Source organism: Xiphophorus hellerii, chromosome 17 (genome assembly GCF_003331165.1).
Source record: "Xiphophorus hellerii strain 12219 chromosome 17, Xiphophorus_hellerii-4.1, whole genome shotgun sequence".
In the NCBI taxonomy this organism is placed as follows: domain Eukaryota; kingdom Metazoa; phylum Chordata; class Actinopteri; order Cyprinodontiformes; family Poeciliidae; genus Xiphophorus; species Xiphophorus hellerii.
Genome location: NC_045688.1, coordinates 3,631,825 through 3,658,154, shown reverse-complemented (window position 1 = coordinate 3,658,154; position 26,330 = coordinate 3,631,825). Strand labels below are relative to the sequence as shown.

The following is a 26,330-nucleotide window of genomic DNA, read 5'->3' as shown; positions in this document are numbered from 1 at the left end:
AACTGTGCTAATGGTGGGAAAAGAACTTGCTGTTGCAAGAAAACCATAATTAGTGCTAACTAGCCTTAGCATTCAGAACAGGCTCAGCCGACAGGGAGAAGCTGCACTGCAGCAGAGCGTGCACACAGCCCTGATTGACAGCGCTAAGACCCGCCTCCTGGCTCTGATTAGTTGTGTCTAGTTAGCACTAGGAGTACTGGCAGAAGACAGAGGAGCTCGGTTTTATTCATGGATTATCTCATACTTTATCGTCACGACATACTGACAGTTTCAATAAATAATTTAATTAGCCTCAGGTTTGGACTTTGACCAGTCCACATGTGGCCAGATATCTGGGAAAACAAATACATTTTCATGTGTTTTGGGCTTTTATCCACATCAAAACTCAGATTTGTACCATTAAGACCTTTTAGCCTTATAAAGACTTAGTGTAGTCTTTATAAAAACAAATATCTTTGCCAAATCATTAGAAAAAATAACACCATACGTATGGGATCAGCTTGAGAAAATCTATGAAAAACAAAACAAACCCGCTGAAATGCACCACTGTGTTGTTTTAAACATGCCTCATCCTTCATTTGTCTCTTTCTGTCATTAGTTTCAACATTTAATTGTTTTAACTTTTTTTGTCCATAGTGGTTTTCCATACTTCAGTCTTTCCTTTAGTGCTCAGTTTTTTCAGTTCTTTCTTTTGTTTGACTCTTTGCTTGTTTGTTTAGATTTCTGTCATAGTGTTAGTCTTTCATTTTTTGGTTGTTATTTTCCCTTTGTGTTCATTTCTGGGTTTGTTACTGTCACTTTTCCCTCAGTTTCATAGTTAGAGGATGTGAGTCATACAAACTTTTCCACTTTTTGTCATTTTATAACACCAATTTCAAGGTATTTGTAACGCAAAGCACAAAGTAATTGCAAAGTTCTTTTGATTTACAAAAAAATCTGAAAAGTGTGGTGTGCATTTACATGTACAATTCTTTTTAAAACCATGTTTTACTGAGATTGCTTCAAATTCTTCTTAAGTAGTTCAACCTGAGTCAGATTGGATGGAGAGCAATTGTTTTTATTAGTTTTAAATTAAGTTTTGCTACCGTTTTTCCATTTGCACAACTTTTATTTTGATCTATCCCATCAAATTTCAGCATAATTAATGTAAGTTTCTGGTTGTAAAGTATTGGATTTATGAATACTTTTCTGAGTTATCCAGATTTAAAACGTCGGCATTCACTTTCTAAAATCTGTTCAGATCCTTTTACTTTGGTCATATCTGTGTAATGATTCCTGAAGCCAATTGGATCAGGCTAAATCCTGGTGGCTGTAGCCGCTCCCTGCTGGGATTTAGAACATCTGCTTTTAAGGATATAATGCTCAGCTTGGAACATGATCCATCAATGAGGCTCAGAGTTTCCAAACAAAACCAAATATTCCACTTTTTCTTATTGGGATTTTCAGGATTTATTACTAGCATCTAATTAATAAATGAAACTTTTGACAGTTACAATAAATTCAGCAAATATGAGGAATATTTTACAGCCATTTTGCTGCTATAAGTCCCCATATCGTATTAGTTTAAACATTAAAAAAAAATATAGACATTAAGTTATCTTATTGGTTGTGTTCAAACCTGTTTGCAAGGAATCTAGAAAAATTATTTTCCACAAACTTTTCCCCAGTGAGCAAAACTATCAAGGAAAATAAAGAGATGTTAAAATGAATATCTTACACGCAGTGGATAAACCCATTAAACAATTTCAGGGACTGGAAAAACTCAGTTTAAAGTATTGGCAGGTCAAAAAATTATTATTTTTAAAAAGTAAAGTTACCAATTTTAAATTTGGTCCAGTTTTGTACAAAAAGTGACAATAATCCATTTTAAAAATATATATATTTTCCCCAAAACACACAATTTGAATGGCTTTCTTTTAATAAAGCAAATGTGCAAAAACGTTTTTAATTTTTGGGGATACATTAATTTACACAACCACTCTGACAAAATGTCTAACTACTTTATTTTAATATCTGCATGCTTAAAATTTTATTTTAAATTGTTTTATTGTTCTTATTTTTCTGCCAAGTAATTCTGAGTTGTCAATTTTGGTCCATGTGACAAAAAGTTTGTATAAACAAAATGTTTTTCCAATATATAAGAATAATAATTGAACCTTACAGTTCAATCAAAGGACTCAGAAAGTTACTAAAAAAAAGGAAAGAATGATTCAATTTTCATAATAATAAACTACCAAAAATAAAACTATAGAAGTAAGAATAGAACCAATAACCAGCAATATAAAATAAACCAGGTTTTTAAAAGACATAAACTTTCAAACATTGTTGGTTTACTGCTGAAATGTCCAAGACAGAATGGGGTTAAATAAAAATAAAATGGTGGCTCTTCGTTGGACTAAAATGTGTTGGTTTCCACTGCGCTGGTTCTGCTGTCCCGTTTTGCGCCTCATGGCGGAAGGAAAACGTCTTGCATCATGTTGGCGTGCTCGTGCGTAACGTACAGTCAGTTGCAGGTGAGCGCGAGCTCACATTTGGTTTGTAAAATGTTCCTGTTGGCTGAGCAGAGATGTTCCCCTGTTGTGACAACTTTTCTGCTCCAGTTCATTCTGGTTATTTAACAGTCGGAGATGAATGAGAGAACATTCGGCGCTGCTCACAGCCCACGACTTCACACCCGCGTCCTCTCGGAGAGCGAAGTGTGATGGTGATGAGCTGTTGGGAAGACGGTCTGCTGCCTGCAGAGTCAAGGCCTCTGATTTATTCAAGCAGCAAAACCACCAGAATACACAGATCTACCTTTAAATTACATTAAATTGATCATTTTCCATCTTTATGCTGATTTCCTTCACTGGAAGATTTGATGATATGCTACTTCATATCGCTCAATATGTTGATTTAAATATTATTGCTATTACACTGTAAAACAAGCATGTCAAACTAATTTTCTTTTTGGGCCAAATCAAAAATCTGAATGTTCTTAAAGGGCCGGTAGAGATAGAATGTATCGCTAAAACCAACTGTTAAAATATCAATAACTAGCTGTTTGTTTCAGCATTCGATACGTGTTTCTTAAAATTAAATAATATTGAACATCTTTTCACACTGATCAGTTATCCAGGATTTTGTGTTTGGTTTTTTGTAATCAAAATCACAGATTTTGTGGTGCTAATTTAGAAATATCTGTAAGGAATTTTATGATATTTGTGCTAATGTATGATATTAAACATTACTTTTTATTAATTGCCATATCAATCATGGACTATAACAGTAATTTCATGACACTATACAATAAATTAAAAAAATAAAATTAATCATTTTATCTAATTAAAATAACCATTTCTTGTAATTTTAAGGCTTTTTCTGGTAAAACTGCATCTTTATTCTAATAATATTATGACTATATTCTCATATGTAGCCTGACGCTGATACTCTACAACCAGCAGAAGGCATGACTGAAATAAGACATTTTTAAAAAATGTTTTCTTTCATTTGTAATTTCTTTTTTTAAAAAAAAGAAAGCAAAAAAAAATTAATTAAAATTCGATTTGAAATTAAACAAATTGGAGATTTTATTTTTAAGCCATAACACAGCCCTACAACAACTGATGGTGTCATCCAGGACAAGTCCTAAAATTATCCATAAATTCAGCTGTTAGCATCTCATAAACTGTCATACAGCAACTATCTTCAGTCAGAGGCCTCTCCAGACTAGTTGGAAGACTGACTGCTATGGGAGATCATTGCTACCCACAACATTACCATCCACAACGACTCTTTGAATGACATTTAATTTCCCTTTTGGGATAAATAAAGTACTTTTGAATTGAATTGCAATAATGGAGGAGCAACAGAGATTCCCAGCTCAGGTGGGAGAATCTGATCAGCTGTCAGTCGTTTACTCTAAATCTGTTCTTTAAAAGTGGCGACAAAACTGCTGAGGAAAAGACAAAGTAAGTCCTGTTTGCAGTTTTTCATCAAGCTATCAAGGGGATAAAGCAAAAATGTGTGAGTGAGAAATTGTTCTGCTCTGAAAAGACTCCAAAAACACGGTGGTGGTAGCATTATGCTAATTATATGTCAAAATGGCCCAGTCAAAGTCCAGAAACTGTAGCAAAATGTGAAAATCAACTTTTACAGATCTTCTCCAGCCAGTCAAACTGAGATGAACTGAGAGATTTCTTCATGTTGGTCTTTCAATAAAAAATAAAATTCTTCACAATCAGCGGTTGTGAAACTCAGCGGAGCTCTCTGATTGGTCGCTGGGAGAAAGTGACCGCGGCGTGCGAACACCAACCTCAGCATCAGCAGCTCCAATCCACGCGCACTCCCACAGCATCTATTTATATCTGGGGTGAGACATGCTGAACGTTATTACTGAGTAATTAAATCTGTGTGTTCATGCATGACTCCTGTGGCACATGGAGTAAAACGTGCTGCTGCGACCCATCAGCTGGGAGAAAAAACCTAAAAATAAATGTAAATAAAAACAGAGTTATGTGACGCAGCTGTGGGGATAACAAATCAGGATTTTCCCTCTTTCGCCTCCTAAAATAGCTCACAAACTCAGGTGAGGGAATCCATTACTGACAAGCTTTTTTATCCCAGATTTATCTGTCAGGTTAAATCAACAGTAATGTTTCCTGATTTATTGTTTGATTCAATAAGTGATAAAGATTCTGGATAACAAGTCAGCTTTACAAACGTCGATCAGCTGCTTGTGCTTGTCAACAACTTCCTCGTTGCTATGGTTACACATCATCCCAGGCAGTAAAAATTGAAAAAGTACCACAGCATCCATAAACAAATTAAAAGAGGAGGAAAAATCCCCCCCAAAATATTTAAATTCCTTTTAATATATCAGAACTATTGGAACAAGCAGATCTAACGCCGTTTGGTTTTAAAAATATCACTCCTTCATCTGGTTTGGCTCGCTCACAGATTCCACCTTTCACAGCGTGTCAACATCTTAATCACATCAAAGTTACAACAGCTGCATGTTTGGGGTTATCATCAGGTGCTGTCCAGTATGTACTGTGGCCCGGAAGGGTCAATAAATGCAAAGCCACAACGTAAAAGCCACAAAGAACAACAGAAGTCACAACAAAAGCTACATGTCAAAAGTCACAATGCAATAACAAAAATCTAGAATTGCCTCAATATGTGGAAACATCTTGTTAAAAAAAACTCAAAAGTGTTTTGATATTTTAGCATTTGATTGCTGATTTTTTTGACAATAGGATCTTTCATGTCTCTTTCTCATGTTTTTCTGCCTTACTTTGACCTATTGTGTCTTGTTGTTTATTTTGCCTTTTAAGTTTTCATCTGATGTCTTCCAGTTAGTGTTACAATCCCTCCAACCTGCTCCAGTAACCCCTCCATGAACTGCACCGTTGTTGCAGCAGAGCATTGTTAGAAACATGGGTTTACCAGTGACTTTAATACTGAATGAAAGCTTTTTTATGAGAGCAGATGGTCCCTAAATGATGGTCCCTTGTGTTGTTCTTTTGTTTTTTGGCTCTGCTGTTGGTGATAAACAGCGACAGCCTTTTTTTTTTATCATGCTCATTACAGATTCTCACCCAAAATATTAATTTCGCTCTTATTTACAAACTTATTTTATGCAGCAACACCCTTCATGCGTTTCTACAGCAACACAACCCGATCAGCACAGAAAAATATGTCTCATAGGATGCTTAATGTCCTGTATTATTACACAAATCTGCCCTGCTTTACTCTCTGTTCTTCAGCAACATTCACTCCCACTAAATCAGAAAATGTCAGCTGATCTACTGCAGAAAATAGTTTTTTTTTTATGTCTGCAGTAATTTTCAACAATATTACTGAGCAATTTTTGTTAAAGGTATCATATATTTAAAAAAAAAGATTTACACGAGGAGTAGAGTAGATTTAGATGAAGCTGAGAGGCTCTGAACATGAGATTTGTTGACAACGAGAAAAATATCACATAATGTTTGTGTTAATCCTTTAATCTGCGTGTTTTAGTAGCCTGAAAACTAACATCAGGTCAAATTTCTGAGTTTTATAACTTGCCTTTTCACCTCAGCCATCTTCATGTGACCTTTATATGGGTTATTATGCAAGTATACATTTAATATTTTGTCATTTATGTTGCTGACGGGTACACATTTGCAATGTTATACACTTTAAAGTGCTGAAGGCATTGTAACACATGCAATAAATCCAAAACCAGAAAATGTAAAAAAAAATATCAGCTTTAAATTTTAGTTTGTGATAAAGTTGCCAGATCAGCAAAAAAATTGTGGAAAGGTTTAAAAGTTATCTTTCGGTTTAAAATGCACCATCTAATGTAATATCTGGGAAATAATGTGGATTAAGAAAGATACTACAAAATTTGGATCATGTATTTTCAATAGAAATTAATATCGTAATAATTTTAGATTTATGTAAACATTTATTTCGGGGCGGAACTTTCGTTGTGCATTTTATGTTCCGGGGAGCAGTAGAAGGATGCGTGCGTCGTCCGTTCCTTCCGACGCTAACATTTTGCCTCCTGTCCGAGTTGGTTTGCTTTCAGCTGCTTTTCAAAGGTCAGAAAACCGTGAACAAATCCCCAAATAATGCTTTACACGATTAACATAAAACAAAAGACATCTCCATGCTGACTTTACGTCAATATTTATGAAGTCATTTCCGACAAAAGTTTGTCTAATTAGCTACTTCCGGTGTAGTGGTCAGTTTGTGCTTTTCTGCGGTTTCACTGTTTAATGGGGATATCTTTGTTAAACGTTTGTTCTTAATAAATATTCAAGGAAGCTACAAGCTAATAATATTGTGTTAAAAGGTTATTTTAAAATATAAGTGACTTACGTTTTTTGTTATTCAGCTCTGTGAATAAAATAGCAGGTAAGACAAGCACCAGCTAACCGGACAGTCACTCTGCGAATGTGAAGCGTTTAAGTCAGTTAAGCACCACACAAATGGAAAATGTGATTGTTTTTGTGTAGAATTGTTAATTAATACAAATAATAGTAAAACATTTTTAAGAATATTTTGGCAGAAATCCAGAAAAGTCATGTTGGCTGCAGAAGACCTGAGGCTGTGGCTCACTGTAGTTCACCTATGACCTTAAACATACAACCAGAGCTAGGGGCATGATTTAGGTCAAGTCGTATTTTGTGTGTTACAACAGTCTAGTCAAAGTACAGACCTTAATCCAAGTTAAGTTTAGTATTACAAGCGCTGTTCTACTTTTGTCATATGATGACAAGAAAGGCTTTGAATTTATATATTTTTTACATCCAATTTGATTGAATCTGAGCTGTTATTCAAGAAAAACTCAGCCAATTTCTTTCTCTTTATATTGAAAGGTGGTGTCTCTGCAGGAGATAACAGAGTACAGTGACCTACATCTACCCAGAGAGACATAATCTTATACCAAATTGCACAAAATGACTCCAGAGTGAAGAAAACCCAGAATGTGAATTTATATAAATGATTTTTCAAAGAGAAATAATGATTTCAAAGACCCAATGAGGACCAGAATGTAGCATGTTACAGCCAATCACTTGTTCCAGCTGCATTAATCAGCTGGATCAGCAACAGTTTGGTCCTGATGTGGCTCCTGTTTGCATACGAGCACCATCACGGTCACTGTGGGCAGCGCCGTGCTGCACGCTTTGAAGCCGCTGATGCAGAAACGATGGCGGCGGCCGCTCATGTGGAAACGCTGCGTTCAGTCTGTCTGCTTAGATAACGCTCCACTCATGCCTCTTTGTTTGCTTGTTTTCTGCTTATTTGATTCCTCTTTTTCTCTTTCTCTTGGTTTTCAGGAGGAGCGCAGTCAAACTGCAGAAACGGAGCTGAAGTTCAAATGAAGCTGCACCAGAATAAAAACAGGTCAGAATATCCTCTTAAACGAGTAAATGCGCCATGTTGTTACACCGGAAACAGGACTGGCTGGTGCTATTTCCAGAATATTTTGGTTTTAAATGTAAAATATATATGCAACACATTCTAAATGCCCGTGGACGGATTTTAATGCAAGAAGTGCCTCTGTTACAAAAAAGGAAAAAGCTACATAACAGGAAGCTTATTCTGTTTCCCACAGCCATGTCGTCAAAAAAGTTATATTTTCTCCCTTTTTTAATTTATTATTATTATTGATAATATGTTATACTAATATTAGTATTAATTATTATACTTTTATGTAGTTATCAGGTTTTTATATAATTTTTGCTTATATTTGTTTATATTTAATGGGTGTTTTTCTTAATGCCCATTTATTTCTTCATTATTTTTCTGTATTTTGTCTTTTTGAGTGATTTGTTTTGTATTTTTTTTCTGTACCTATAATATCACTTTTATTTAAATTTTTAATTCTATTTTTCATTTTTTATACTAATAAATAATAAATATAAATGATTTATATTATTTAGATTTTATTTATTTTTTCTACATTTTTAAATTTGTTTCTTTTGTTTTACATTTTGCTTTTTTCTTATTATTTCTTGTAGTGGCTTATTATTAATATTGTATTTTTTTTAACTTTTTAAATATTTATTCTCTTTACTCCTTTTTCCATATTTGTTAAATTGAGCTTGTTTTTATTTGTTTTAAAATGGATTATCATTTATTTTGCTTAAAAGGTCAAACTTTCTTCTTTGTTTTTATTCTGGGGTTTTAAAATCAAAATTGCACCACACAGCGCCCCCTGCTGTTTATCTCAGTCACCCTCTTAACAGCAACAATCAACAAAATGATTTATCGGGAATCAGCGTTTGTGGCTGTCAAACATCCATCATCATTAATCAGGAGGAGCAGTTTTAAGATGGAGGTGATGTTTTATGAACGTGTGATGTTTAAGTCGATCCCTCCGGCGGCTCCGATGATCCCACTGAAGCAGAGCGAGTTGGGAACAGTGAGAGGGATTAATTAGCCCTCTCAGTGGAATTTACACAGATTTCACTAATTCAAGCCCTCGCGATGATTTCCATTTTAAAGTTAACAGCTCTTCTCCGAGGCCAAACAATCAGCCGTTACATAAGCTCATCCGAGTCCTTATGTTTCCACGTCACGGAGCCGGCAGCTGAAAACTGGAAATCATCAAACTCTGATGAGAAGATCGCTCTCTGTTTTACTGTCACGGCTCCAGTTAATAAGCCGGATTAAGACTCCATGGTGGGGGTTTGCATAAAACCCACCACTTATTACATAAAATAAATTAAAAAAAATCTTATTATACATCACTAATTAGATGCTACAGTTCAAACATGTATATTTTTTATCTTTTATGTTAGTAAAAAAATGATCACAGTTTGTCAAATGTGTGGAAATTTTCCCATATCCTGAGAAATCATTTTGTTGATAAAACGGTAACTGAGATGAACAGCAGGGGGCGCTATGTGGTACAATTTCGATTTTAAAACACCAGAAGAAAAGCAAGGAAATAAGTTTGAAATCTTAACCAACTAAAATAAATAAATGTTAAAAATAAGTAATAAAGAACCAAAATTTAAAAATAGAGAAAAAAGAGTAAATAAAAAATATTTTAAAATCTAAAATAAAAAATAAAGAAAAATGCAAAACAAAAAATGTTAGCTAACAATAGTACAAAAATTACTTTTTCATCTTTTTGAAGATGAGTTAAATATCTCTTTATCAAAAAAACGTTACCGTGTTTTTCTGAAAAAAATCATATCTCGCAGCAATGAAAAACTTTCCTTCAAATTCAGAAATATTTTATTGATCCCAAAGAGGAATTAAATGTTGTTGTAACTCATTAATTCAAAGTCTTCAAAGAATTACATAGTGACTGCTGTAGCAGTCTGTATTACAGCAAATCTGAAGAAGCCCCTGACTGAAGATACTCTGAATCCGCCCCAAAAAATAAAAAAATTGGAAGACTTTATTCGCTTGATTTTCGTGTTTTTTTTGGGCCGGCGAGTTCTGGCCCTAAAGGTTTGGCTCTACCTTCTCCTGGCTACCTTTGGTTACCTTGGGGAGACGAAGGTAAGTCTGATAATCCATCCAGATAAAAGTTGATTTGATTTGCAGATGGTTCCTTTCATTTTAATTATTCAGAAAAGAAATCATCAGTTTCCAGCTGGTTTTAACGGTATCATCTGGACATTTATAAACCCAAATTCTGGTTTATGTAACATAAAAATGCCTGTGAGCCAAACAGCACACGTGTTTGTGCATAACGGTGACTCAGAGTGTGAGGTGAGTTCACACCTGAGCTCCTCCATACAGAAGATTGGTTCTTATGAAACCTCTGATTACAGCAGAGGTGAACGACTGATGGACGGCATGTAGCTTAACGCAAAACGTTCCACCATTCAGTAAACATGAAGCTGAATGTAAATATGTAGAGTAAAAATCATCAGGCGCTGGTTGATGTTAATCTGTGTGTACAGGCTGCACTATTTATGCTTCACCGCCCATTTAGTCCATATATACTGTCTGAATTCACCTCCTTATCCAGGACTTTTCCCTGCGCTGTGAGGTCCTTTCCTCACGCCTCGTTGAGAAGTTAATTTATTTCAGTAAATCAATGCAGACAGCATACAGATGAACCCAGATATTTACAAGTTTTAATTTGAATTTGAGAGGATTTTGGCCCATCCAGAACCAACAAACCAACCAGACTATGCATAGAAATCTAATTTATTGTCACGATAACAAATTTTGCTGGGCGATAAATTATTGTGATAAATGATAATATTGTTGTTTTGAAACCATTTTCATGTATTATAATGTCATAATAATATGGGAAAACATTCTCAAATATAAATAAACTTTAAATTCTAATCAATATTTAACACTGGCATTTTAAATATCCAGAATAAATACACAAAACAACAAATAAAATTATGGAGTCTCTGTAAACAAAATTATCTTTAAAAAGAATCAGTTGAGACCAAAACAGCAGACTGAAGACTTTTACAACAAAAGTTGTTTGGTAAAACAATCAATCACGCAAATTTATCATGTGATTAGTTGATTAATTGACTTATTGCTTAATGCGATAAATGAAAGCCTACAAGATAAACCACAATTTTTATGGTCACTTTCATAATTACCAGAGCAGCAGTATAAAAAAAAATCCTTTAAATATAACCTGACAGCACGAAGTAGACGATAAATATCTCAAAAAGAAACAAATTATGCCTTTAACTGAAGAAAAGTGGACAACAAAGTTTAAAACAATTTTTTAAAGGCTTTTGGACTCATTATCCACTAATGTAGAAACCAATGAACAGCTGAGAACCTTCCAGGATCCGGGAGCGGCCAACCAACAAAATTACTCCAATAATGGGTCAAAATCTCAAAGAGGAATCATAAAGAACCCAGAAACGTTCTGAGGCTAAAACCAGTAACAGTCAACAAAATCTCCTCTTACTTTTTCCCAAAATGCTTTGAATTATTATTATATTTATTGAATTATTATTATATTTATTGAATTATTATTATATTTATCTACAGATATGGACACACTTTTGTTAATGCGCATATAGTGGAGATAGCTTCTCGTTTAGCGTTTTTGCTAACTTTGAAAACGTTTAGCGCACTTAGCTTCCTATAAGCTAAATTTTCCAGATAAATTTTAAAGCGTTAATTTACTTGGCTGTTTTGTAAACTTTCAGTTGAATAAAATTTGACATCAGTGCTGAAGTTTTGGTTATCAAATTGTTCAAGTAGTTTGATGTTTGTATTCATGCTTTTATTTTGAAGGGGGTGGAGACTGTTTACGCAGCAGTTCCACTTCCTCTACTCACATTCTCGCTCTTTTTTCCTGAATAATGTTATAAAAAAAGAACAAAAACACAATTGCTATTTCATTCTATTAAAATTGACTTTATTCTCGTATTATAAAACTTTTTTCTTGTATTATTACACTTTATTCTCAGAGTTTGACTTTGCAATATGATTTTCTTCTTGTATTTTGACTATTCTGGTGTTATTATGACTTTTTTCTCATATTATTGTGACTTTATTCTCATGAGTTTTGTTCTCTCAGTGTTATGACTCTTTTACTTATATTTTTTATTAGCCTAGTACTAGTAGTAGTACTCCTTTGTAATATTCAGAATTTGTGTGACATAAAAATAGGATACATTTTAAGGAGGAGACTAGTTTTTACAGGAATGTACCTCATTGTAAAACCTGCAGAAAATCAGTTGATTAAAAAAATAAATTAATTAATGATGGTGTGATAAGAAAACCTGCATCTGAAGACGTTTTAGCGGCTCCATAAACCGCCCTGACTGATTCGTCTGGACGAACATGATGGAAGCTGAAAGCAGCATTTCCTCCGGAGTCATGGCCGGTTCATACTGTCCCATCTTTGCTCTCTGGCTGCTCTGCCTCTTTTTTCAGGCTGCACTGAAGCCTGCAGCTGAGGACTGGCGCTCTCTCTGTGTGTGTGCTCATATATATTTATATTTTTCTATGAATGTGTGTATTATGTAACTTCCTCTTTGCTTTGTCTCATGCGCTCGCAGCACTTTGCTGCCCTGTGCGGAGTCAGAGGTCGCTGCAGACTGAAGCTCGCTTTAATCATCTCTGTGAATTCAAGCCTCTTCTCCATCTTTATATCCAGCCTCCGTCATGTCTCCAGCTGATCCTCACTGTCACGTTTTTATTTCTGACAGTTTTAATAGTTTTAATCAGTCTGTGTGTGTACAAGCATGTAATTACTAGCTGATATTACCTCTGTCACGCAGGGCAGAAGATACCCGTCGGATTAAATGCATTAATGTGGATAAAAATAACAAAATTATGGCCCACTGTGCGTAAATGTTGCAGGCATCGTGTGAGATGCAGCAGCCGCTCGGACCGCGTCTCATTTTAGTCATGGATGCTTTCCAACCGTCGCTCAGCTCTCAGTGAAATGAGACGTCGCTCATCCTGACAGCCGCAGATGTGGATTTCTGTGAGCATGCAGAAGTTTTATAATCTCTTTCACAAGTTTTGGAGGACGAGGCTTAAAGTTCAGACTCAGATCTCACTGTGGCACCAAGACGAGGCTTTCAGGGTCAGAAAAGTCAATCAGAAAACACAACTTTGGAAAAGTGTAAATAAGGGATAAACCTTTCAAAATGAGATCCACTTTTAATCAAACTGCTGCCACAACTGTGCATGCAGGATTTAGTATAAAAAAACAGTTAGTGAAAAATAGAAGATATTAATAACTTTGTGGGAAGATCAGAAAAGTCTTTCTTTTTATTTATCTCAAATACTTTATTGACATTTCTTATTTTTTCTTTTTTTTTTCTAATATTAAGATATTATCTATGAGATTGTTAAAATTTAATTTAAAAAGATGGGGCCTAAAATAATTCCCTGTGGAACTCCCGCTTCAATTATTTTCACTTAATACATAAAAATCTGTCTTAAATTATGTTAAAACTAATATTTTAACAGGAGATTCTGACTTTTTTAACCAGAAATGTTCATCACATCAAATGGTTGTTGTTTTAAAAATGTAAAGTTTGAGTATACTATATATCTATTAAATATATTAGAAAATATATATAAAAATATATAATGTATATATATATTAAACATTTGAAATCTGACACATTTAGTCCTGATAATTACTTACATAAATATAGAGAAAAGTGAGGATATTTTACCCTAAATGCTTCAGTTTAATGAGCATAAAGTGTGAAAGCACTGCATAATTTTATACAGTAAGTTTTTGTTTTGATAATAAAGTAAATAATTGGTTACTTTTCATTTAATTATTTCACTGCTTCAGTTTTATTCGTCGCTAAATAACTTTAACCTGAATGAAAAATAGGTGCAAATTGTTTAGAGTTTTCTCCTACATGAATTTAGTGCAATTTACTTTGTGAATCTGTTAAAAAATTAATCAAAGAGAGGGAACTTATCGCAGTGCTGAATTTGCTGCAGCATTTAGCATTTTGGTCAGATTTTTCCCCAAGATGGTTTTATGCAAGTAACTACGCTATTTGGTTTATAAGATAGTGAAAGGTATTTTCTTTCCCATATTGAATCGTCTGTTGAGCAGCAATTAAAAACCATTTCCAACATGCAAACATCTCAACGCTGCCACAAACTTTTGGCTCAATTGTCAAGCTAAAGTTGGAGCAAATTTACAGAAAACTCAGAAAAATGAACTAATGGGAGAGAATGTTTTAGACAAAAATCTAAAACAGTTTAAGTAAAAATGATCCAGAGGATTTTTTTATCTCTCAGATGATCAGAAATCTGAGATATGAATCAGATTTTCTGTGTTTTCTCTGTCACTGAGCCTCTCTGGGTTGATTTTTATTCAGCTGCCAGCAACAGACGGCTGCTACTAATTTGAATCAGCACCGGATTACACGGCAGCCGGATCTCTGCCAGAACTCCTGCTGACTGGTTGCTGTCCGGTCCTCCTGGAAAGTCCAGTTAGATCTGGCTAATTGATAGGTCCAGCAGAACACAGTCATTTCATTTTAGATCTCATTGCTTTATACGTGGGGAACTTTGTCTTACGTTTAAACCTGTTGGAGCCTGAAATAAACGACAAAGTTCCACATTATGGTGAAGTTTATGAAGAAATTCTGCTTCAACTAAAGCAGAAAAATTTATGACTAAAAACCCAAATAAATCAAATAAACATACATTTTAAAACTATGGTGATAATTTTAGAAAAAATATATTTGCAACATTTCTTAAACAATCAATTTTTTAGTCAGAAAAACTTCTTTTTTTAAAGTGTTATATAAAGATTTACCCCCTAAAACATTTAAAAAAGAAAACTCAGATAAATGTACTTTGGATTTTTAGGTAACAGTGATTTGTTTGAGTGAATAAGTTACAATCTACGCTGATGCATTAAAAATATCTGCATTTCATAATTAAATACTTGTTTTTTTGCCATAAGTGACTAAATTTAAACTGGAACCCCACAGGGAACCATTTTAGGCCCTCTGCCATTTTGTTTTTTTGTATTTTAATGAATCTACAAATGTCCATCTTGATGTTTTACAAACATTTACCAAAAAAAAGTTAACATTTAATGAGAAATTGTTCACATATTTTGTGTAAAATATTTTTATTGTCGTTATTTAGTAGAAATCAATCAATTTGCTTGAGTGGATCATTTAAAGAATTGAATATTTACAAACTACAGTCATGCATTGAAAATATCCGCATCTCTGACTAAAATACCTTTTTTGTTGTTGCGACAAAATTTAAACTGGAACTCCACTGGGAACCATTTAGGCCCCTTATCCTTTTCTAGCTTGTATTTTAATGAGGAATTAGAGTTCAGTTTGACATTAAAGGGATTCTTCTGTTGTCAAAAGAGTCAGTTTTTGTTGATTATGATGGATTTGTAGAAGCAATGAAACGTCTAAAACAGCCTATTTTTATGGGCATTGTAGGTTTGCATACATAACCAGGCAAAACTTTGTCTACTGTTGGGCTTAAATTGACCGTAAGGGATGTTTAATGGTCCTAGGAGTGTGTGAAGCAGCTTACATTTGGGATGATAACGAGACAAAATTTAAATATTTACTTCCAAACAGCTAAAAATGGATGAACAGCAATAAGTTATAAGGTTTGGAGGCTAACTCTGTGATTTTCACTTGAAAGATGGCGCCTAATATTGAAGCTTCATGGATCTGCAGGACAGGTTTTCATCCTGCAGCTTCCTGTTCAGCCATGAAGCTCAAAGGCTGTTTTCTTTATGCAAAAAGCAGCTCATACAGCTGGAAGTGGATGACTTGATGAGTAAATGGGAACGTTATATAATCCAACCGGATACAGGCAGCGAGGGGACCTGGATCGCTCCCAGAAACTAACAGAAGTGTCCCTGAAAGGTTCAGATGGAGGTGGAGGCAGCTGATGGATGATGACAGAAAGACGAAAGCTGCCGAGACGATTAAAGACAAATTAAACTGCAGGTTGACATTTTTAGACAGATGAACAGCCTGACAGGGAGATTTTACTCATTTCGTCAAATGAATATTCATCATATACAGTCATATTCAATAACATATATAATATATGTTCCTATGAGGTCGGTTTGTCGGAATAAACATACTTTTTGAAAATAATCTTTGAGCATGTATTAAGTCCACATTTCAGGATTTAAATGTTTTCAGCAGAAAATCATCATAATTAACAGAAATAAAGGCTTGAAAATATCAGTTTGTGATGTTTCACTTTGTGAATATTCTGATTTATTGAATATGACCAAACTTCAGTTCAATGCCTTGATTGTAACCTATAATTTGGTTCTGATGCTTATTAAACCTTCGGTGAACCTTTATAAAACCTTCAGGTTTTCCTTTTACGTTCCAGGAAAGCAACATGCTAGTTTTCTGGGAGTAACCTGTAAATCCAGGCAAAGTAATCTATTATTTTTGTTAAAGTATTCTGTATGTTTCATAAATTCCCCTGAAGGATTCAGCAGAGTATTCAGTACATTCTGGGGAGGTAAAGTATAGATTCTGGAAAGCACTTCCTTAAGGCAACCTGAAACTTATGAGAAAGCAGTCTTACCATTCTGCAGGAGAACCTGAAAGTTCTGGGAAAGCAATTAGTAAATTCTGGGAAAGAAACCTGTCTGTTCCTCAAGGCAACTTGTAAGTTTTGGGAAAGCAACCTTAAAGTTCCCAGAGAGCAACCTATCCTTTCCACAAGTTCTGGACTCAGAACCAAAGATCTGAGTCCATCTCCACAAATTTTCAGAAAACTACCTGTTTGTTTCACAAAGCAACCTGGAAGTTCCTTAACCTTAACCCTAGGTTTGGAAAAGAAACCTGTCTGTTCCTCTTGGCAACGTGAAAGTTTTGGGAAAGTAACCTGTTTCTCAAGGCAACCAGAAAATTCCCTGAAAGCAACTTGTTCATTTCTCAAGGCAACCTGCAAGGTTTGGAAAGCAACCTGTTTCTCAAGGCAACTGGAAAATTCCCTGAAAGCAACCTGTTCATTTCTCAAGGCAACCTGTAATTCTGGGAAAGTAACCGACTCATGTTTTGGTTCAGATTCACGATCAATGAAAGTTGAATGTTGCTGCAGACGTTCCACTTATCTTTACAGCACGGTTGATTCTGTCACTTTGGCCTTGTGAATGTAGTGATGAACAGTAATCGATCTCGCCTGGATTGAATTTCATTTAAACAATCGAAGCTGGATTGGAACCAAAGATCTGAGTCCATCTCCACTTTTTCCTTCAAGAACAATTTGAAGAAAATCTCCTGTGTGAACGACTAAAATGTCTCTAAATGAGAGAACTTCATTTCTGACAGCAGCTTGCTTCGCTAAATGCTCTATAAATATCCAAAGTGTTTTCAGGTTTTAAGACGCTTCTGCCTCAGCCTGAAGCACTTCGGGGACTCTGGGGACAAAAGTGCAGGAAGCTCCCATCTGCTGCAGGGAAAACGCTGTGACAGCTGACGGCTTGACGCGCCTGCAGACTCCATCTGTCCTCTGCAGCTTCTGACCAAAGAAACGGAAAAACAAATCCACTTCCCACCGGCCGAAGTTTGTCTTGTTCCTACAGTTACCAACTTATAGATTTGGTTTTAATTCCAAGATGTAGCAGTGATACTTTTCTGGTGCTTTGGTGAGATTTATTCAGGTTTTCATCCAGTCTGAGTTTGTCTCTTTGACTTTGTGGCCGCCATCTTGCTCAGGGGTTCATAGTGAGTCAAATAATACAACTTACACTTAAAAGGAGAACAAACTCACCATGAGATTATCTGAAAAATTTTGGAGGAATCTTGACCCACCCTGCTTTGTAGCAAATCTGTGTTTGGGCTTTGACTAGACTACTCCAACAAATAAATTTTATTAGACTTTTTCAGAGGTGGACTTTCTGCTAGAGAGCTGAATACATTATTTGGGGATTTATTGCAAGTTGTTGAGGTCCTGAAGCAGCAAAGCAGCCCCAGACCATCATACTGCCACCACCATGTTTGACTGCTGGTACAGTTGGCCCCCGCTTGTTTGCTGTTTTGTGTTTGCAGATTTTTCTGTGGACTGTAACTCCAAATTATTTGCAAAAAAGCTGAAATTAATAAGTGCAATGCTATTTGACCTGATATTGGTTGGGTTTGCCAAAGCAGGCAATCCAGGATTGCCATTTATTTTCCTTGGAGCTGATTGGCTGTAAACTCAAGAGCAGAGATGAGGCAGACCAGAGATGTTAGCTTAAAATTTAGCAATATTTCACCATCTTTCCGTTTATTTTGACTTTCTTTGGATTTTTTGTGAACTGAAATTTAATTACAAACAGTGTTGGATATATTTTTCCTCTATGAAATGAAATCATCATTTTAAAACTAATATATATGGTGTAATTTTTTTCATATTATGCATTAAGTAGTGGAAGAAAAAGGATAAATGTTTAAAAAACAGTTTACAGCCATAAATGCATGAAATTAACTCCGTACAGAATTTAAAACATGCGAAATTTATGCAATGTTCTTCCAAAGAAGCAAGAAAATTGATTTAAATGAGCAAACCTGTCAGTATGGAACAAATATTAACATATAGATTTTACCTATGCTCAATTTATAAGTTTGTATTCATTTATAAATTAAACTACAGCCTATTTAAAGTGTTCAATTCAGATACAGGAGTGTCTGAAGTAAACAAAATAAAAGGCAGTTTTTTCATATTTAGATGGAGAATTAAGAGTTTTTGTTTGTTTGATCTGAAACTGTTAAACCATTTCATGGGATTTGTCCCTCGGGTTATAAGATTTCTAAGTATGAATTAAACTATTCATATCATGACCTGCAGATTTGCTGAAATCTGTTGTTTTTATTTGTTCATAATGAAATGTGGTTTCAATCAGACTTCTCTCTCTGAACGGTTTACAACGACAAAGTGAGTCGCAGAAGAAGAACGCAGACGTCACACAGCAACACACTGTTTATGAATAATGGTCGCCGCCATTTTAAAGTGATTCAGCAATGGGAGCCGACAGTATTGTGACAAGATCATTAGACGAAATAAACTTTGTTTACATTTGGGTTTACCTCGTTGGCTTCTTCTGGTGCAGAATTATGACGCATGTCGGATGAAATGCGACGTGACGGTCCAGACAGCAGATGCTTTTGAAAACTAGTTTAGTCCCATATGTGGAGGTGGGACAAATCAGATTTGTTTTTAAATGAAAGGGTTTGAATTGAGTCGTTAAGACTGCCATAAAAAAGTCGGATACATAGGCAAAAAAATCACACTTTTTCTGTGTGAACAGAATCACAAAAAAAAAAAAATGCTTCAACCACTGATACATAAAGATTTATCTATTTAAAATACTGTTTTTTAAATCTCATTTAACACATCATGAGTATCACTTAACACTATAATTTGTATTTATTGTCATTTCTTTTGAGGATCTCATGACCCCACATTTGTTATTTAACGTCCCAAAGTGAGGTCTCGACCCCCACTTTGGGAACCACTGAGCTAAACGAGGTGAACTTTTACTCCAGTTTTCTTCCTGTACTTATCCATTAATTAACTCTAACCAGCTTTCCTGTCACTGATCATCCCCACATCATGATGCTGCCAACACCATGCTGCACCACAGTAAGGATGGAGCATCTAACTGGAGTTCTTTCTTCACATTTACTGTTTGCTAAATGAAGATTTATATTTAGTAAACAACTAAAACATCTGTTAATAATCCATTGTGTTTTAAAAAAAGTTTAAAAACTTTTAACTACTTAGATTGAAGTTGTTTAATTTTAATTTGAAGTATTTGAGTAAATGGAACCACTGTTTAAGAAAAATCTGGTAATTTTAACTTAAATTGTAAGAATTAAATGTTCTTGTGATTGTAGTGATGAACAGTAAAAGATCTCGCCCGGATCGAATTTCATTTAAACAATCGAAGCTGGATTGGAACCAAAGATTTGAATTTGTTATGTATTTAGTTTCAGTAAATCAAAAGAAAATAGGTTTTTCCATAAATACAGTGCAAATGTCCTTATGTTTTTTGTTTAGAGCGCCAACAATGTTCATTTTGAGCGTGAATAAGAAGATTTCTGTTTAGCACTAACCTGGTTTCAGAGTCGATTTCTCCACATCCTTTCTGCTCTGTCGTCTCTTCTTGGCTCCTGTTCTTTGTTTTCTGTCCATTATTTTCCCCCTCGCAAATAAAAAGTTCTTTAATTTAAACGAATCGGACACAAACGACAAGGCTGAGGTCCACTCTCAGTTACAAAAAAAAAATATTTCAGCTCTTCCATAAAACCTGAGTGTCTGCATCTCAAAAATAGACTTTTATCCTTCCAAAAAAGAGAAGAAATTAACACCAAATCCAAAAATCTCCAGCTTGATGTGGGGAATATGTACACATCTGCTTGATGTAAACATCATGACTAAGTGTAGGAAGTAATAAAGTATTTTCCCCCTCTCTCTTCCTACATTATGTACACAGAGTGTGGTTAATCCTCCGCCATGTCCAGTAATTATCCAGAGTCCTGATTGTCCCTGATTATCCTCTGCTGAGGCCTGATGTCCCATTTCCCACTAATTCATCTTGCAGCCCGCAGAGTTCATGTTTTCCTGCAGGTTTAAAGGGCCGCTCTGCTGCATGCATGCACTGATGGATGTGGGAGGAAAGTTTTAGTCAGAACCGAGTTCATGGGTCAGAAGGAGCCCGACCCGGCGGGGCTACAGATCCGTCTCCCGCGTGTCAAGACAAAACGCGTAAAGGGATTTCTTGAAGTCCATGCTGCTGTTGGCTTTAATGTTCGCCTTCTCCACCGAAGCGCCGTCGGACTCGTTCTTCTCCACATCCTGAGACTTCACCGACGTCCTGCTGCCTTTGCGCTTCACCTCTGGGCTCTCCGGCCCCCCGCTGGGCTCGTCCTTCAGGCTGGACTGGTCCTGGTCCGTCTCCCGGTGGTAGAAGTAGTTGAAGTTGGAGACGATGACCGGAACCGGCAGCGCGATTGTCAGGACGCCGGCGATGGCGCACAGGGAGCCCACGATCTTCCCCCCGACAGTCACCGGCCGCATGTCGCCGTAGCCCACCGTCGTCATGGTGACCACGGCCCACCAGAAGGCGTCCGGGATGCTGGAGAAATGGGACTCCGGTTCGTCGGCCTCCGCAAAGTACACGGCGCTGGAGAAGAGGATGACCCCGATGAAGAGGAAGAAGATGAGCAGACCCAGCTCCCGCATGCTGGCCTTGAGGGTTTGACCCAGGATCTGCAGCCCCTTGGAGTGCCGCGAGAGCTTGAAGATCCGGAAGACCCGGACCAGGCGGATGACCCTCAGGATGGCCAGCGACATGGCCTGCTGGCCGTTCTGGTGCTCCTGGCCCTGCTGCTCCGCCAGCTCCGTGCCCACCGTGATAAAGTAAGGCATGATGGACATGATGTCGATGATGTTCATGATGGTCTTGGAGAACTCGGACTTGCTCGGGCAGGCGAAGAAGCGCACGATCAGCTCGAAGGTGAACCAGATGACGCAGGTGGTCTCGATTATGAAGAAGGGGTCGGTGAAGGTGAGGGACGGCCGGGGCGCGGTGCTGTTGTCCAGCCGACTGCTGACCGCCAGCTCCCGCTCATCCCGGAACTCCGGCAGCGTCTCCAGGCAGAAGGTGATGATGGAGATGGTGATAACGATCACGGACACGATGGCGATGCCCCGCGCCGGGCTGGAGCTCTCCGGGTACTCGAAGATGAGCCAGACCTGCTTCTGGAACTCGTTCTGCGGCAGCGGCTTCTCCTCCTCCTTGATGAACCCTTCATCCTCTCGGAACCGCTCCATGGCCTCTTCTCCCAGCTGGTAGAACCGGATCTCATCCGCGAACACATCGATCGAAACGTTCACGGGTCTGCGGATCTTCCCCCCGGACTGGTAGAAGTAGAGGATCCCGTCGAAGCTGGGTCTGTTGCGGTCGAAGAAGTACTCGTTCCGGAGCGGGTCGAAGTACTTGATCCTCTTGGCCGGGTCTCCCAGCAAAGTGTCCGGGAACTGGTTGAGGGTACCCAGCTGGGTTTCATACCGAAGCCCGGCGATGTTGATGAGGACCCTCTCGTTGCTCTCGGTGTCCATGTCCATGTCCAGCATGTCCTCGTCGAACAGGTGGGGACTGTGGTCCGCGCGTAAAAGCGCATCCATGGCGTTCTCGCTGCAGCTCAGAGTGTTGTTCATGTCGTTGATCTTCCAGGGGCTGCGCTGCTGCTGCTGTTGGTGCTGCTGCTGCTGCTGGGGACTCCCCCGGGTGTTCAGCTCCTTACCGAACTCCTCTCCCAGTCCACTTTGAACAAACCCCGGCTGAGGGACCTCCAGTGCGTTCCGGCAGCTCTCTTCGGCATTGCCGCCGCCGCCTCCTCCGCCGCCGCTCCCCTTAGCGCCGCCGTTCTCAAAACTCACCAAGGCTATCTCCATTCCGCCGCCATCAACGGTTAACGGGGGAAAAACAGCGGGGACTTGTTGAGCGGCGCGGCGGACATCCTCCCGGTGAGCCGGTGATGTAGACGGAGCTGCGCTCTGAATCACAGCCGCGGCTCCGCTGCACAGGCAGGCATGTGTTGCTGCTGCCGCTCCAAGAAGCGCAGAAGAAAGTCAACTCTAAACCCAGAGGAGGAGGAGGAAGACCCGGATGAGACAGTTGGCTGGATAAATGTTCCTGGGCGGTTTAAGCGCTCAGCCGCCGCTGAAAATCTCTCTCTCTCTGTTTCTCTCTATTTTCCTCCCTCTCTCTCGCTCTTTCTCTCTCTCTTTGTTGCGCGCACTGACAGTTTTCATGATCCAAGAGTAGCTTTCTGCTTTCTTGCAGGATTCATCGCACATCTTCTTATTTCTTGGAAATTAACCAATTTTGAAGTCAAACTGACTGATGATCAGATTAATAAAGAACATTTACTGAACAGCACATCGGAAGATTTTTATAGTTCTTTAAATTTGTTCACATTTAGGGGCTTTACAAACACAAGTCATTGATTTTTTTTGAAGTATGTATATACAGAAGAGGATAAGGGCCACCAATAATAATAATAATAATAAAATTCTTATTTTAATCTCAGAATTTTGACAAAATTTTGACTTTAATCTCATATTATGACCATTCTGCTGATGTCATGATTTATGGTGTTATTACGACGTTTTGCTACCATTTTACGACTTTGTTCTCGTAATGTTTAAACTTTATTGTAATGTTTTGACATTTGTTGTATGACCTTATTGTCTGACTTTATTCTGATATTTCGACTTTTTTTTCTCACATTATAACAACTTTATCCTCATAATAGCAAGACTTTTTGTCATATTTATTCTAAGATTATTATGACTTTACTGGTATTATTCCAACTTTTTTTCATAATATTTCGACTTACCTAATCCAAACCCTTTCCTGTTTTTAAAATGCACCTTTCTCCAGTCTGACCTCAGATAACCTCATCCCATGTGACGCGTCTGTAGACTCTTTCATTCCAGCCTCCTTGTTGCCTTTGTGTCCTCCTCTCTTCTCTGGCGGAAAGTTCGGGGCCCGGGGCCACACTCTGCTCCCTGTCCCAATGTTTCTTGTCCTTCTTGCTTTGAAGACCCTCCTCTTTTCTTTACAATTACAAACTGCTTTCATTCTCCAGTTTGAAAGCAGTACTCAGCACTCTGGAGCTCAGTTAATCAGGACATACTGCGTTAGCTGTACCTCTCCAGTTGCAGCAACTCAATGCATTGAGGCATTTAGATGTTTTGCTAAAGTTCAAGCAATGCATGCTTTAAAAGAAAATCAGAAACTACACATCTGAATGATAAAAGCAAAAGATATGTTAATGGAAACACAGCTAATAGTTCAGAAATCGGTTCATTAACCTCTGAATTATTCTTCATTTGCTTCGCTCAGGACTTTCCGACTACAAACTAGCAAAGGTGTAATTTTTCCTCATTTGCTTCATATTTTTTAAAATAAAAACAGAACCCGGGTTACCCTTTAGCTGAGGCCCGCTCTAAATGTACCGCTGGATGTCTGAAATGTATTCTTCCCCTTGTAAAGGACACAAACACGCAGACACTCGCTGGCAGCTCGTTCAGTTGTCTCTAAAAGCAGAGAAGGTGACCTATTTAAAAGGTTACTTTCTTCGCCCCCTGGCTGGATTAGAAAACAAAGCGCGAGCACTAAATTTATCCTGTTCCTTATCTGATGCTGCAGCCTAATCATGATAAGAAATATGTGCATCTTCCCGCCCCTGGATTAAATGCACTCTCCTCAGACTGCCGCAGCCATGAATAATGAGTCGTCATCACCCATCCATCTCACTGTGTGACTGGCCACTGGCAACGCAGCGATTTCACGCACTGGATACGGCCATTAGGGCGCTTTTACAATAAACTTCATGAAGTTTGTCATGCGGATAACGACAGAGTGGAGCATGTGAAACTGGAGCTTCATGGTTTTGGGTACAAAAAAGATGAAAGGAGACGTTGGTAGAGGAGAAAAAGCCAAATGTTCAACACAGAAACTCATGTTTCCAGTTTCACATATGGTGTTTTAATCTTGCATTTGTAACCCTTCTATGTTCGTCTCAGGTCCAGTAGGTTGACTTCACGACAGACACATTCAGGTTCACTTAATTTTTTAATAAAACTGAAAGTCAAGTTAGTGGTTAACATCAGCCAGCAGCTTCTGCCCCATACATTAAATAAAATGCAATAAATAACCCTAAATAACGAGCATTTAATAGCAGTTAGCAGCAGTTGACATTTGTAAAATGAAACATGGACAACATTAATAAAAATAACAGTTGAAAACATATACAAAATATAGCAAAATTACAAATAAAACACTGTATATGATTAAATTTGTTTAAATATGTGTTAAAATATAATACTTGTAAAGGGAACAGGGAGCTGATCCTAATAAGTTCTACAGTTACCGATGGCAACAGAAAAGGGGAGGAGCTGGCAGTTACTGGTTACTATGGTAACCACCAACTGAACTTAAACTCAAATCAACAAAACTCTGAAGAAACAACTTCTTGACTAAACAAAATAACATCCACATTCAAAGAATAAAACAAATTTTGACAAATCACATCGTTCTATTCATAAAAATGGATTAAACTGTGGTCTTTTTTTCAGCTATCAAGTTAGCAAAACTATTTTTAATAAGGCAAATCAGCAGAGCCCTTTTTAAGGTTTGGATCTAGAATAATTTACAAGTCCTTTTCCAGCAACAAATGTGATTATGTTGTTTAATTTAAATATTGCATGTTTAGTTTATTATTGAGTGGGTAAAAAAAAAACTTTTTGGCCCTCAAGTCTTTTTCACTCGATGATTTTAGCCGACGTGACAAAAAGTTTGGACACCCCTGTTTTAACTAGAAATCCAGCACTAAAGAATCAATCAAGTTTATTTGTGTAGCACATTTCACAGGGCAGTCTGAAGTGCTCCATATCAGAAAAACACAAAAATAACAAGTCAGAAAAACACCAACTGAGAAATCAGTCGATTGACATCAACAAAATCATCAATAAACATCCAATATTTTGTTCAGTGTTCTAATTATTATGGTTCTAAAGCAAATCTAAACATGTGGGTATTTAGTTTTGATTTAAAGGAACTCAGTGTTTCAGCTGTTTTACAGTTTTCTAGAAGTTTGTTCCAGATTTTGGTGCATCTCCAGTAAACTAACTTTTAGGAACATATGTCAGTCTATTTAATGAATGTATTTTGTTTACAAGTTATTATTAATTAAATTTCTGAAACAAAGTTAAGATTTTAATGTTGCAAATTTTTTTAGATGCAGAAAAAGATTCAACTAAATATGTTTCATTTAGCGGTAAAGATTTATCCGTTGTTTGACATGTAGTCAACACTTTAAGCTTCTTCGTTGTTCCTGGGTTCTTTTAGTGAGACGTTTTTTGGAATAAAAGATGTAAAATTTGCTTCTAACAGAAAACTAACAACATAAACTCCACTCTTTGGGGGAAAAAAGAACATGAACCTAAACTTTGTTTTTCAGTGAGTTTTATGTAATGAAATGAAATGTTTATTCAGTTTAAAATGAGAAACTAAAAAGGGAAAATATAAAAAAAAAAACCTGCTGGAGGTGAAACGCCAACATCCCAAACGTCAGGAGTGAATGTGTGCATGTGTGGGAGACTGAGAGGAATCCCATCATCTGTGGTGCTTCAGGTCCTGTTGGTGGTTTCAGAGGGAGACGGTAACCATAACAACAGGTAACCATTAACGACCAGCATCCACCACGACTGCAGCTCACAAATTAGCTCTCTAATTACAGAGATGCAGCTCAGAGCTGCTGCTGCAGCTGATAATAGCCGACCCTCCTCAAGTGTTTTCCATCCTGGAACAAACAACAGCAGCACATCCAGATCAGGGACTTTAATGCAAATGT

The 26,330-nt window shown here is 37.2% G+C and overlaps 1 protein-coding gene across 1 annotated transcript in view; it reads right to left on the bottom strand.

The window, feature by feature from the left end:
• The window catches only part of LOC116737165 (potassium voltage-gated channel subfamily A member 1), a 35,038-nt gene extending 9,083 nt beyond the window's left edge, over positions 1 to 25,955 (bottom strand). The window contains exon 1 of the mRNA XM_032590181.1: positions 20,019 to 25,955. Coding sequence (XP_032446072.1) covers positions 20,635 to 22,362 — 1,728 coding nt within the window. The 5' untranslated portion in view covers positions 22,363 to 25,955 and the 3' untranslated portion in view covers positions 20,019 to 20,634. The remainder of the gene's footprint in view (positions 1 to 20,018) is intronic.
• Positions 25,956 to 26,330: the final 375 nt, after the last annotated feature.